The 13,102-nt window shown below is 46.1% G+C and overlaps 3 protein-coding genes across 6 annotated transcripts in view; 2 read left to right on the plus strand and 1 right to left on the minus strand.

The window, feature by feature from the left end:
• LOC108163182 (uncharacterized protein DDB_G0283357) overlaps nt 1-6,231 on the plus strand; it is a 36,405-nt gene extending 30,174 nt beyond the window's left edge. For 3 of the 4 annotated variants that reach the window (XM_033394868.1, XM_017298322.2, XM_033394862.1), the window contains 5 exons: nt 2,886-3,423; nt 4,015-4,393; nt 4,455-4,703; nt 4,772-4,980; nt 5,089-5,485. In XM_033394868.1, coding sequence (XP_033250759.1) covers nt 2,886-3,423; nt 4,015-4,393; nt 4,455-4,703; nt 4,772-4,980; nt 5,089-5,485 — 1,772 coding nt within the window. Of the gene's footprint in view, nt 1-2,885; nt 3,424-4,014; nt 4,394-4,454; nt 4,704-4,771; nt 4,981-5,088 lie in introns of all 4 variants that reach the window. The other variant, XM_033394857.1, reaches the window with a different exon arrangement.
• Nucleotides 6,232-8,209: 1,978 nt separating this feature from the next.
• Nucleotides 8,210-8,989, plus strand: LOC108150899. Its single transcript, XM_017279212.1, has 2 exons — nt 8,210-8,320; nt 8,379-8,989. The coding sequence occupies exons 1-2, from the start codon at nt 8,258-8,260 to the stop codon at nt 8,940-8,942; spliced, it is 627 nt and encodes a 208-aa protein (XP_017134701.1). The 5' UTR covers nt 8,210-8,257; the 3' UTR covers nt 8,943-8,989.
• A 1,402-nt stretch (nt 8,990-10,391) lies between these two features.
• LOC108151036 lies at nt 10,392-11,234 on the minus strand. Its single transcript, XM_017279405.2, has 2 exons — nt 11,127-11,234; nt 10,392-11,059 (listed from the first exon to the last, which is right to left on the minus strand). Exons 1-2 carry the CDS (start codon nt 11,172-11,174, stop codon nt 10,505-10,507), a joined length of 603 nt encoding a protein of 200 aa, XP_017134894.1. The 5' UTR covers nt 11,175-11,234; the 3' UTR covers nt 10,392-10,504.
• Nucleotides 11,235-13,102: the final 1,868 nt, after the last annotated feature.

Here is a 13,102-nt window from a genome sequence, read left to right on the forward strand (position 1 = left end):
GAGACAGACGATCGTTGCAGTTGCACTTGGAGTTGGTGGCAACCTCCACGTCGTTGTTGTCGTTGTCGTTGTCGTCGCTGTGGCTGTGGCTGTGGCTGCCGTTCGGAGCTGTTCCGATCCACTGTCTTGGGTGAATAACTTTGTCGATCGCCTGAACTTGCATCAGGCTGCCAGCGACGTTCGCCCAGGCAACATCGTCGAGTCTCTAATTCTCTAATTCGCCGAAAAGTGTGTGCAATCAATCTCCTTTTTATTTAGTGTCTCAATCAATTGTTGAGAATGTGATTATCTATCGATATATATTTCTGTGCATCCGCAAATCACACTGACCCTGGACCCATCCTCAATATGAACATGCTCGGCTCGGTGAAGATCCACAAGAACTCGCGCCGGAACTACTTCACCCTGAGCTTTCAACGTTTCGATATCTTTAGGTGTAAGTGCAACAAATGTGTTTTGAAATGAAAGGAAACCCAGACCGAAACAAAAGGATAACAAAACTGTTTTAAATGTCTCAGTGTTTTATCTATTACTATCATGGGATGATCATGGGACTTTGAAAGGATGCTACTCTTATTGTGTATTTTTGTACTTTAAAAAATTAAATTCAAGTTAGTGTTGGCTCAGTTTTCTCTCACATCTTTTGCTAAATATTACCAAGAGTCGTATTATTTTTTATTATTATGCCATTATATCCCGATCCTTACCCTTTGGTTAGCATCTCCAGGCCTCCGACTCTCCCCCGAAAGACTTGCCAAGCCACATAAAGGCTGAATTGTCTTCAGTTATTAGTGTTGTAAATATTTGGGGGCATATCGCCAATCCTCAGCAGACATTGCACTCATGAAGCAAATTAATCGAAGCCCAAATCGAATAGCAATTCCAATTTCGAGTTTTACCGTGACATGGACCCGTTGCTGGCTGATCTGCAGAGTTGCAGGAGTTGACAGGTACAAACCGCTTTGCTCAAATTGATAGATAAAATGTTGAGACATGTTCGAAACATTCGCATTTTGTTTGCTCGTTTTTTATGTCGCCAAAAAACGCAACTCGATTGCGATGCAATGCGATGCAATGCATAAATTCAAACCAAACTGGCTCGACTCGATTTTAAGTGGTTTGCCCATAGACAATGGCTGGCTAGGGGCAGGGGTAGGGGTAGTGCCACCAGAGTGCAGCCATGACCGTCACCGCCATATGAAAATCCACATCCACGTAATGGCCATGATCTCCAGACGAAACGAGTTGTGCGCCGCAGAGCCGTGAAAGTTGGAGCAAGACGTTGGCGAGGACTCGCCGCGATCGGGTTTAGCTGGAGAGCCTGCCACAGCGGAGATTGTTTGCCCAATTAAGTTGCTTGTGGCATGGAAATTGAATCAGCAAACACAAATGGTTTCCATGGAAATCGGGGGTAGATTACATTTCTTTTTCATAGCGATACTCCCACGACAAATTCAACGAGAGCAGAGAACTGGGCACTTCCGTGTGTATCGTTGGCCAAAAAGGCATACAACAAGACAATGTTGGGTGTGTCTTATGTGTCTTAAAGGAAGTAGGAAGAGAAACGCTCACTTCAGCAGCATTTTAATTAAGAGATATCCCGATGGAAAGGTCAATCTTATTGATGGAAGACTTCTTATCTGGGAATAATCATTGCCGTAAACTTAAGTTCATAAGTCTAGCCGTATAAGGATATTACGTTGAAGTCTTACCTTTAACCGATTGGTACTTTTTCCAATCGATTGGTGAGCTACTATGGGAAAATTGAAGGGTAGACTGGCAAGTTTTTTTACCAACTCTTTGAACAATTGGCTTTCCTCTTCTTCAGAAAATTTCTCTCAAACACGACCTGGATTTCTATACAATTTATAAATTTAAAAATTATTATTAGTCATGTATGGCGTGGATGCCAATCTGTCGTTTTTCTAAGAAGCTTTGTTTCAGCATAATTGAGTCTGAAACACGTTAGGGGCTTATCAGGCGGCACTTATGTATGTACATATGCATATATGTGGGTGCAGACGTACCTCCGTCTTATCTTGGACTAAGGTAGACTTTTTTCTAGAACCTCAGACAACAGCAGGCATATTCCATGGCAACATCGGGACTAGTATCGCAAAAGTAATCAGACACTTATCTAACATGAGCCATTTCCAGCCAATAACTGCTTTTATGAATTGTACAGATTAATGTTCATTATCAATCAGCATATACTGTCGTGTAGGCAGCTTATAGAGAAAGAAAAGAGAAAGGATCTATGGGGAAAAAATGTATTTTATGATGAGAGAGACTCGTCGACTCTACTGCATAAAAAAGTGTTGGGTCGTCGTCGTAGTCGTCCCGATGTTTTACTCATATCGGCGCAAGCTAGCGTAGCGAGTGAGCAGGGGTTGGCGAAGGCAAGCAAAGCGAGAGAGCAGGGAGCTTGTCCTATAGAAAATCTGAATACGTTACCCTTACCCTCCCCGTTACCGCCATCATAACCTGCCACCTCATGGCCGAGATCAGACTCTGGGTTACTTTATATATACCGAACGCTGAAGTACTTGTTGCTCCGTTGGCCTCCTTCCCGCGGGGCCGTTTTGGCCATATTTGAATCGGGCTAAATGAAACGTATTTGTGTATGCAACTAGAGCTCCAAGTCCACTGGCAGTGTGTTCTTGTGGCGCTCTGTCTGGTGAAAGGCGCCGCGTCTCTGCATACGCAATGAACTACTGTTGTTGCCGTTGAGGGAGTGGATGTTGTTGGCTGCTCAAGCGAGCATGACCAGAGCCGGAGCCAGAGCCAGACCGAGGCCGGAGGAAAGAGGAAAGAGCCGTGATGACTGCTAACCCACAAAAAACTAGCGACGAACGAAGCTCATAAATAAATTTGTTCAATTTCAGCGAACAAGAAAGCCAAGCTGCTCAATGGTAACGCCAATCCGGCCAACAATGCTGCAGTCGCCCAAACGAATGGAGATGCCAACGGGGGTGGCGGCGGTGGTGGAGGAGGAGCTGGCTCCCAGTCGCGTAATCCGAACGGCAGCATCTATGGGTATGCGGATGCTCCCAAGTCGCAGAGGGGCGGCAACTACCAGCAGACGACATCGCCCCACTACCCGCAGCAGGGCCAGCAGCAGCAGAACCACCATCACACCTACACGCCCAGCCTGTACGGGGGCGGCTCCTCGGCCGAGGATCACTACGAGCTCACCCAGCAGCAGGCCCAGTACGCGGGCATCTATGGCGAGGCCGGGAGCGGGGTGCCCGGATCGGGTGGCGGGCGCACTGGCGGACCCAACCTGGTCAACAAGCAGCTGGTGCTGCCGTTTGTGCCCCCCAGTTTTCCCAATAAATCACAAGACGGCGTCACGCACCTCATCAAGCCGTCCGAGTATCTGAAGAGCATCAGCGATAAGCGTTCGTGTCCATCCTCGGCCCGGTGAGTAGTCCAGTCCAGTCCCGTCCAGCCTAGTAGTCCGTCCCCCCCCCACGTCCGTTGGGGCACTGCCACCACTTTCAATTAGCAGATGGCAGCCGATTTAATTTGGCTGAACATCTCGTGCAACGGCACCCATAATTAGTGCAGTGGCAGTGGCAGTGGCAGAGGTACAGTTGCCTCGCCTCAATTAGCCAGCCAGCCAGCAGATGGATAGGAAGATGGAAAGATACTCGCGACTCGTACAAAGAAAGATGGATGGTTGGTTGGCTGTTTGGATGCAGCTTGGCTGCATCTTGGCAATTAGCAGCTTGAGCGAGAGAGAGAGAGTGTGAGAGAGAGGGAGAGGGGGGACAGAGACTCGACTCAGTCAGCCACTTCCTCCGCCGCTCAAGAGTGCATGAAATTTTATGCGTGCTAGTTGTAGATGTGGCATGCCGCTTGCCACGGCTGGAGCTGCAACTCAGTTGCAATCCGAAGATGATACTGCGCACACGCCACGCCTGGCGCAGGTCCGAGAGCCAGACCAGACCGCAGGGAAAGTAGCCCCCACTAATCGACGATCTCCCCGTTCTCTTTCTGTTTTCTGTGCAGCTCCACGGATACGGAGGACTATATGCAGATACAGATTGCCAACCAGCAGCAGCAACAGCAGCAGCATCCCCAGCAGCAGCACCAGCACCAGCACCCACAGCAGCAGCATCATCACCATCACCAGCATCCACACCATCCCCATCATGGGATGGGGGAACAGCCGCCGCTACCGCCGCCGCCACCGCCCTTGCCACACAACATGCCGCTGCCGCCCATGATGATGCCCCTGATGAACGGTGGCAGCGACTCCACCATGGCCAGCAAGTCGCACAAGGCCAAGAAGCCGCACGGAGCCACTCCCAATAGTCAGGACACTGCCACACGGAAGCAGCACCAGCCACTCTCGGCCATCTCAATACAGGATCTGAACAGCGTCCAGGTAAACCCCCTCCCTCTGCCCAATATCCCTTTACCCTATAACCAAGTAAATCCCATTCCAGCTACGACGCACAGACACGCAGAAGGTGCCCAAGCCCTATCAGATGCCAGCACGGAGTCTGAGCATGCAGTGCCTCACATCCAGCACGGATACGTATCTGAAATCGGATCTGATCGCGGAGCTGAAGATCTCCAAGGACATACCGGGCATCAAGAAGATGAAGGTCGAGCAGCAGATGGCCAACCGCATGGACTCCGAGCACTACGTGGAGATAACCAAGCAGTTCACGGCCAACAACTATGTGGACCAGGTGAGTTCGACTCGATCCCCCAGTGAATCCCGACCTCGGACTAAGGGCGTTTGTGATGCGTGGCAAAGATCTACTTGCAGATACCCGAAAAAGATCAGGCCGGCAATGCCATACCCGACTGGAAGCGTCAGATGATGGCCAAGAAGGCGGCCGAGCGGGCCAAGAAGGACTTCGAGGAGCGCATGGCCCAGGAGGCCGAGTCGCGGCGCCTCTCGCAGATCCCCCAGTGGAAGCGCGACCTTCTGGCGCGCCGCGAGGAGACCGAGAACAAGCTGAAGTAAGTTGAGTTGGGATTGGGTGAGCGTGGGTGAGAGGACGGCCGGGCTGGCAGGGCGGAGGGCAGGGCGGACTCTTCTCTGACCGCTGTGTATGTGGCATTTTCCAGAGCGGCCATCTACACGCCCAAGGTGGAGGAGAACAACCGCATTGCGGACACCTGGCGGCTGAAGAACCGCGCCATGTCCATAGACAACATCAACATCAATCTAGCCGGTATGGAGCAACACTACCAGCAGATCCAGTTCCAGCAGCTCCCCCCACAACAGCATCCCCAAGGTGGCAACGGTGGCAACAAGGAGAACCACAGCCACGGCCACAGCCAGGACTCCAAGTGTGACTCAGAGCCGGAGCAGGTCGCCCCCGACGCCGCCCTGGAGCAAGCCGTGGACCAGCCCCCAGACCGGGAGGCCCACGAGGAGCGGGAGCGGGAGCGGGAGGAGGACAACATCATCCCCTGGCGTGCCCAGCTGCGAAAGACCAACAGTCGCCTCAGCCTCATCTGAAATGATCTGATCTGATTTGATTCTCCTCTGAGTCTTATAAGTGGTGCATTTTTTTTGTTTTTTTTTTCCTAACTTAACAAATGTGCAATTATAAAATGATAATTATACCATATTATAATATTATTCTAGCTTAAGACTAGGCTTTGTTTCAAAACTTCAAATCCAAGGCAAGCTTAAACCCAAAAAGGCAACAAAAAGAAAAGATAACCGCGTGGGGAAAAGATGAAAGATGTGAAAGTAAAAGTAAAAGTATATAGAAACCTAACTTGTACGATAATCATACAATATTATTACTTATTACTCTTAACTCTTAAATATTATTATACATACATACATGTTATGTTTTTTAGAAAGCTATTGTTATTCCTATCTGACTTGTGCAGTGCCGAAAGCGAACCGATTTGCTCGGATATATATTGTAATTGAATATCGTTTATCTGCATACATACATACATATATGCATTACATTTTTGGTGTTGTACTTTTAATATTAAATTTCAGAGTTCTTTAAACTATTTTTAAATATCGTGCATACATCCATTTGCTTTGACTCGGATTGAATTTAATATGTAATGGCATTAATTTAATTGCTTCGGTTAAGATTTTTTTTTATTGTTATTTGTTTTTATACTCGGCTCAACAATTTTACTATTAATATCTGAACATACACATGCATATACACAAGTACATAATCGTAAATACATATACAAACAGATGATTGAATTAATAAATACATATCATATGAATAAAAGACAAAAACAACGCGTGTTCTCTTGAATAAATACTGGGTATTGCACTCCTTTGCACAGCCTTTGGAATATGTGAGGAGACTCTTCCCTGAACTAGGCTTTTCTTTCTGACTTCTTCCTGCGTAGTCAGAAAAATGCCGAAAGCAATGTCCCATTCTTAGTTGATTTCATTAAAACACAACATATTTTATAATCATATATATATTTCGAATTTAAATAGGGTCCAAGTTCTTGATCTTTTCGTGGTTTCTTTGAAGAATCTATTACTCAGAAAGTATTCAAATATCTTGAATGACAACTGCTCTGGAAAACGGATTCCTTTTTTGATATAATGCTAATGCTTTCTGTTGACCATGACAAATAAAAGCTAATTAGACTCCAATAAGTGCCGAAGGGGTGCCGAAAAGTGCCGAAAAACCAATATGATTGAAACATGGAATCATATTGGTTTTTCGAGGTTAAAAAAAAATCTTCAGTGTTCAGGGCCCAAAAATACATAGGCAGAAGCAGACATTTAGAAAACATGCAGAAGCGCAACTGGAGCACTTCAGATTCAAGTGAACCCCAAGCATTGGTCGACCTGTGGCATATAAGATGCCTGCCAGATGGTCGATGCTGTGAATCAACCTCTGGATCGTCACGAACGCTTGACGATGTACATATATAGTATGTTCGGTTCCTGCATCGTGTGTAACTGTTACATTTCTGCGCTGTTCCGCTGATTTACCACTCAGAACTAACGATTTTGCGTTAAATTAGAATATACGGCAAGGGCCGCGGCTCTACTCTTATACCCTGTAATATATAATCTTGCTCATATCCGTCGGGTGGCGCACCCTGAATGAGGAATAGTGTGGGAGAGAGAGAAAGAGAGTGAGAGATTGAGAGGAAGAATGAGTAAGCGCGTGGAAGGGGTAGGCGTAGCCACTGCAATTTCCTTTCCTCATTTTGGCTATAATAATCATCCGATCTGGTCCAGATTTAGTAATATTGTAGATACGGTTATTCTCTATGATTCTGATTTGACGATGATTCGGATATCTTGTATCGTTAAAATTGTAGTACTTGTAGTAGTGTGATATCACAGGAGTCTATCACAGGCTGCTCCAGCTCTTATACCCTAGGAGATCTAGGGGCTCATCAAGACGGACAAACATGGCTATGCCGACTCGGCAATTGATGCTATTCAATAATAATAGCTTGGTGCTTTTGTCGTTCAGATTTTAAACATCCAAAACAATTGATTCGATTGGCTGACATTTATGAATTCCTATTCCTAAATGAATTCGAAAGCATTCTACTAGTAGTATTCTTCGATAATGTATAGCTGTCAATGCATCGATCGCTCAATGAATATTTCGATGGAGACTTTTCCAAGGGTTTTGTTTGTCAAAAACTCCTATGGTTCTAAAATTAAACGAAATTATATTGAGTAGAGTGTCGTAGGAGAGTTATCGATCGGCCCGGGAACTACCCCAAGTCCAACGACAAAGTGCAGGTGCAGCATGGGCCCGACACGGGTGATAAGTCCAGATCCACTCATTATGTGTGAGGGGGGAGTGTTTGTATCAGGTGGAATCGATCTGGAGCGGAAAAAGATCGAATCGCAAACAGAATTTGGCACAATGTTTGGCACTATCTGAAGAGGAGATTACACTGACCCACCACCACTGAGAGGTGGCTGAGAGGCTTCTGTGTTCTGTGTTCCCGCCTTTGTTTCCACGCTGCATAGATAGTGCGAAGTGAGTTTTGGACTTTGGGTGGCTTAATTAAACGTCTTCGGACCTCCTAACTGTGTACATATCAATGGCATATTAATTTACGAAAATATCTGTACAAATGGGCATAGATAAATCGGCGCAAACAGCAACGACACTCCACGCGTGGACACTCTGCCGGCTTCGCTGGTGATAGCCCTGATACGGGAGGGTTTTGCCAGTTCAGCCGTACTCCGGCGTCTATATAAGCAGGCCCCACGGTGCTGGAAACCAACATTCGTCAGTGAATCGCCAAGCCAAGCAATATGAAAGCCATCACTCTCTGCCTCCTGGTTCTGGTCTCGGCCAGCTGCCTGCTGACCACTCATGTAAGTCTCCAAACCTATCCGAGCTGGGCTGAACTAAAGAAAATTGAATCCTTTGCAGGCAAATGCTGTTGGCTCGAGCGAGAACTTCGACTATGACCTCGAGATTGAACAGCTGCTGGCCGACCTTGACGGCGACCTCGACTACATGGGAGTGGCCGAGCAGGGCTTCATCCGCACCTGCCGTGGCATCCTACGCAAAGCTCTGAGGTGTATCCGCGGCACCAACTGCATCCTGAAGGAGACCTTGGCCGTGCTGACTGCCTGCACCACCTACGTCGACGCCATCGATAGCTGCGGCGTGGCCGTGCCCAAGGATGTGGCCAACATTGTGAAGTCCGTCAAGTCCATGATCACCATCTGCAACAGCATCATCCACCTGCACTCGCAGCTGTGCGCCACCGAGGACACCACCACCACCGGCACCGGCAAAACCACCACCAAGTGCTTCCTCAAGCTGTTCAAGGCCACCATGTCGCTGGTCAGGAAGATCAACACCACCCTGAAGCTGGCCAGCAAGCTGCCCTCCGACACCAGCTCCTGCTTCGTGGGTGCCACCAACACCGTGAAGGACGCCTGCAACGCCTTCTTGCCCAACATCGATGTCTGCATTGATTCCATGTAAACATTTTGAATAAAACACAAAACATAAATATGTATATTCCGAGCAAATCCCAGTTCGTCTTAGATACATATACGGTGTCAATGATCTTGAAGGGACCCATCTACGATATATTCCTTGTGCGCTCTGTCTGGAATCCCACTGGGGCTGTTCAAATTTCACGTACCGAGAGACTGCAAATTAAGTTTCTGAAGTTTGCACTTCAGCCTTTGCGCTGTTCCATTCCTTTGCCGTCTTATGAGTTCAGATGTCTCCTCTCTCGAGGATCAAAGGTCCATTGCGGCTCTGATCTTTATCTTTGACCTTCTAGTGGGTAGCATCGATTGCCCTGACCTGCGTAGTAGTAGAGCTAGAGCTAGTAGAGCTAGAGTAAAGACATTTTATATCCGGACTTCTGTGATATGTCACTATTACAGGTATATTTCAAAACTTTGCCCCGCCCACTTCCGCCCCCACAAAGAGCGAAAATCTGTGGCATTCACAATTTCAAAGATACAAGAAAACAGAAGACGCCGAATCGTAGAGGATTACTATATCTTCTAGAATGCAAAATCTAAACCAGATCGTATAATTATTATAGCCAGAATCAAGAAAACAATTTCATTCTTTCTCGCTCTGTCTCTTTCTATCACACAGGTTTCATGCTCGGTTTTGCCTATTGCAAGATATGAGCTCAAGGATCTCAGAACCCATAAGAGCTAGAGCAACCCAATTTGGTATCCACACTCCTGTGAAATCGGACCTTAATCGTTTTGTCTCAAAATATCGCCACACCTCCTTCCGCCCCCACAAATCTCAGAGACTGTTAAAGCTAGAGTAATTAAATTTGGTATCCACACTTCTGTTAGATCTCACTCTAAAACGTATATTTACAAATTGTCGCCCAATGTAGCCATAGTGACTATGTATCGGGTATAAATGTAGAGCTGCGGTCGCCGCAGCAACTCACAACGTTCCCTCTCGTTCTGTTCTCTGTTCTGTGAAAGCGCGGGCAAATATATTGACATTAATGATAAAATTTGAGGTTGTTTTCTCTCAGTGTAGCAATAGAAATTAGAGTAAAAATCCCCATTCCCATTAGCGGAAAATTATTCGATACTCTATCCTATTTTTTATTGCCCGAACATCTGCTTTAACGTATATATACACTGTTTTTAGTGTGTTTTACATGAGCTCTCTTGAGTCTTTCAGTAAAAGAGGTTTCTCTATAAGTTCTATAAATTATATAGTGCAAAATGCACTTCAAATAAAGCTCTGAGGGAATGGAATGGAATGCCAGGTTGACAGTCGACCAGATAAGAAAAGATATTGATTGAAGCACCAAATCGCAGCAAATTTTTGATGCCTACCGACAGATAATATTAAAGACAATACAAACAAAGGGAGCTTCTGCCGGTGATTATACCGAGTACATATAGGCAATACCTGCACAAAGAAATGCCGAATGTATTGTTTGTTTGTTTAGGAAAGCCAAGCACCACGTATCAGTAAGTACCCAAAGTGGCTCTGTGGTCAACACGGATTTTATTATTGCTTCAGGAATGGTACGGGTAGGCACTGCCTGTCTAGGAGGTCAGCTTGGAACAGTTGGAGATGTTCTGGGGGAACAGGGTGTAGTAGTTGGTGAGGGTCGTCACCGCTTCCTTGACGCAGGCACCAGCATTGGGGGCAGTCTGGGGCAGTTTGTTGGCCAAAGTGATCACATTCTGCACCTGTCGCCTGAGCAGCCACACCTGGTGCAGGGTCTTCAGGAAGCAGCTGTTTGTAATCTTCTGGTCCGCGTCCTCGGCCGAGGCACAGACCGTCGACTTGTAGTTGATAATGTTGTTGGCGGTCTTGATGATGTTGAGATTGGCGTTGATCAGGTTGGTCACATCCTGGCTGGCCGTGGTGCCGCAGAGGACTACGTCGCTGTTGAACTGAGTGGCGCTGCCCTTGATGCCCGTCACCCACTTGACGATGCAGTTGAAGCCCTTGACAGTGCGCAGAGACAGTTCGATGCTCTTGTAGAGGATCCTCAGGGCCCCGAAGGCCTCGATATCGACCAAACCATCTTCGGTCACGTCGTACAGCTCCGGCGACATGTTCTCATTGGGGTATGGCAGCACCAAGGCATTGACCTGTACAGGTTGGACCCCGCCCCCCAATTAAATACTTTGATGACTCTCCTCCCACAGTCTCACTTACGCCGAGCAGGCACAGGCCTAGGCCCAGGAAAAAAATGGTGAACTTCATGCTGGTTTCGTTGCGTTGAACAAACTATGCCGACTGCCTCCGCTACCGGTCTTTTTATACGGCTATAATATACGCCATATGGGCCGTTGATAAGCCAAATCGCTACCAATTGATCTTAACCGTATTGGGCGTAGAATGCTAATTGATCTATCCCCTTATTAAAAGAAAGAGCTGGAGATACGTCGTATCAGTATATCCGCGTGTCTGTTGGTAACTGTCCTATCTATCAGGAACCGATGACCAACGGCTAGCGGATGTGCGAACCCGATACTCAGATACTTCAGGGCACAGCATAACACTAGGCTGTTCGAAAGAGCCAAAGCTGAGCAAATCGCAGCCCTCCAGGTCTCGGCCTTTATAATGCAGCATTCTTTTCGGCGGCAGTCGGATATGTGTCTATCCATTCATCATAATGGTAAAGTGTATGTATCTCAAGATACTTTAATATCCGAAGAGAGACCTCAAGCATGGTCTCAAAGATTTCTTTGATGCCAATGCAAATTGAGTGTATTTTCAATACAATATTCATAACTACAATCATATAAATTATTGCAAAAATTTCAAAAGGGTATATTTTCAGATTTCCTGTCGATTATCCGCACCCATCTCATTGATATTATTGTGGCCTATGATATAGGTGGAAAGAATAACACGTGAGTATTATAAGAAGGTTGCAACAGAATCGAACAGATTATTCATTTTATGGTAAAGGTCTTCATAACACAGGGTGTTCATGGCAAGTAGATATGTGGTACATTTGTATCAGGGGTATTTCTTATTTAGTTGTCAGATGTATTGTCACATCCAGCAGATATGCCTGTGGCTTCCACAATCGCTCGCTCTTTCGATCTCCGTTCAGCCAACACATCATCGAGAAAATTTTTAATTGTTTCGGGTGTAGAGACCTTAACGTATGGGCGTGCAGGACGTTCGGCATCGGTAGTGCTTATACGGCCACAACTCGATTCAGGAAACCAATCTTCTACCATTGAATAATTTGTACTCACATACCTTACTAGTAATTAGTAATTGTAGTGGTATGCTTAGTTCTCGTAGTAAGTTTAGTTACAACATTCCTCGCATATTAGTCCAACAGCTACATATCTTTCCTGCATGTTCGCGTTGGGTTCGGCTATGCACCGCGCGTCATGCGGCAGCGCTCCTCGGTCGGTTGTGCGGTCTAATTATTAATAAAAACTGATGAAGCATAGTTCTCATAGCATTTATGAAGCTTGGCCTTGTCGTGAGTGATGGTTTTTTCCCGCAAATAAAAATGCTTAAGGAACACACAGGAATTAACTTATGACATTATAATACAACGAGCTCGCTTTCTCTATGTTTCCCCCATCGACGTTGTGTCCAATGACAAGTGCCATTCCGACGTTCAACTATAAAAAATATATATCTGTCACATAAGTCCTATTCAAATGGCAAAAAATGATGATCCCGAAGATCGTCCTTTGGCGTAGACTCCTAAAGACTCCCCGAGTTGGGGGCTGAATGGTGAAATTGTCTATTTCTTTGAGAAGATGAACTTCTGACCTCTGGAGGATCAGACAAAATACAGACAATCTAGTCCCTAGTCGGGGGCAATCGATTCATGCAGAGCTTCCATAAAAGTTAATTTTTATATTACCACAAAATTATCCTACGTCGCACAGTAGGGCCTTCGGGCATTTCTACTTCCAAAATTTATAATTAAAAATTCAGATTTCATTAAAAAATGGTATTTAAATGAAAAATCTGTCTATATTGGTGCACCCATATCTATAAGCTTTCGGCGATGCATTTTTGCTTATTTAAAAGGTCAAATTTTCTGGGACAATAAAAATGTGGTTTCAGTTTTAACGATATTCTTCAGGGATAATCAGCTCAATAGATTTCGCTTGCGACCCATTTTACAACACGATTAGAATGCAGGCACACGG

This window comes from Drosophila miranda, chromosome XL, assembly GCF_003369915.1.
Source record: "Drosophila miranda strain MSH22 chromosome XL, D.miranda_PacBio2.1, whole genome shotgun sequence".
Lineage (NCBI taxonomy): Eukaryota > Metazoa > Arthropoda > Insecta > Diptera > Drosophilidae > Drosophila > Drosophila miranda.

What these genes read in the sequence shown, in the direction of transcription:
- LOC108150899 (XM_017279212.1), top strand. Translation starts at nt 8,258, where the DNA reads ATGAAAGCCATCACTCTCTGCCTCCTGGTTCTGGTCTCGGCCAGCTGC. An exon ending in GCTGCCTGCTGACCACTCAT is followed by an intron (nt 8,321 to 8,378) that starts GTAAGTCTCCAA and finishes AATCCTTTGCAG; the next exon opens with GCAAATGCTGTTGGCTCGAG.
- LOC108151036 (XM_017279405.2), bottom strand. Translation starts at nt 11,174, where the DNA reads ATGAAGTTCACCATTTTTTTCCTGGGCCTAGGCCTGTGCCTGCTCGGC. An exon ending in TAGGCCTGTGCCTGCTCGGC is followed by an intron (nt 11,060 to 11,126) that starts GTAAGTGAGACT and finishes CAACCTGTACAG; the next exon opens with GTCAATGCCTTGGTGCTGCC.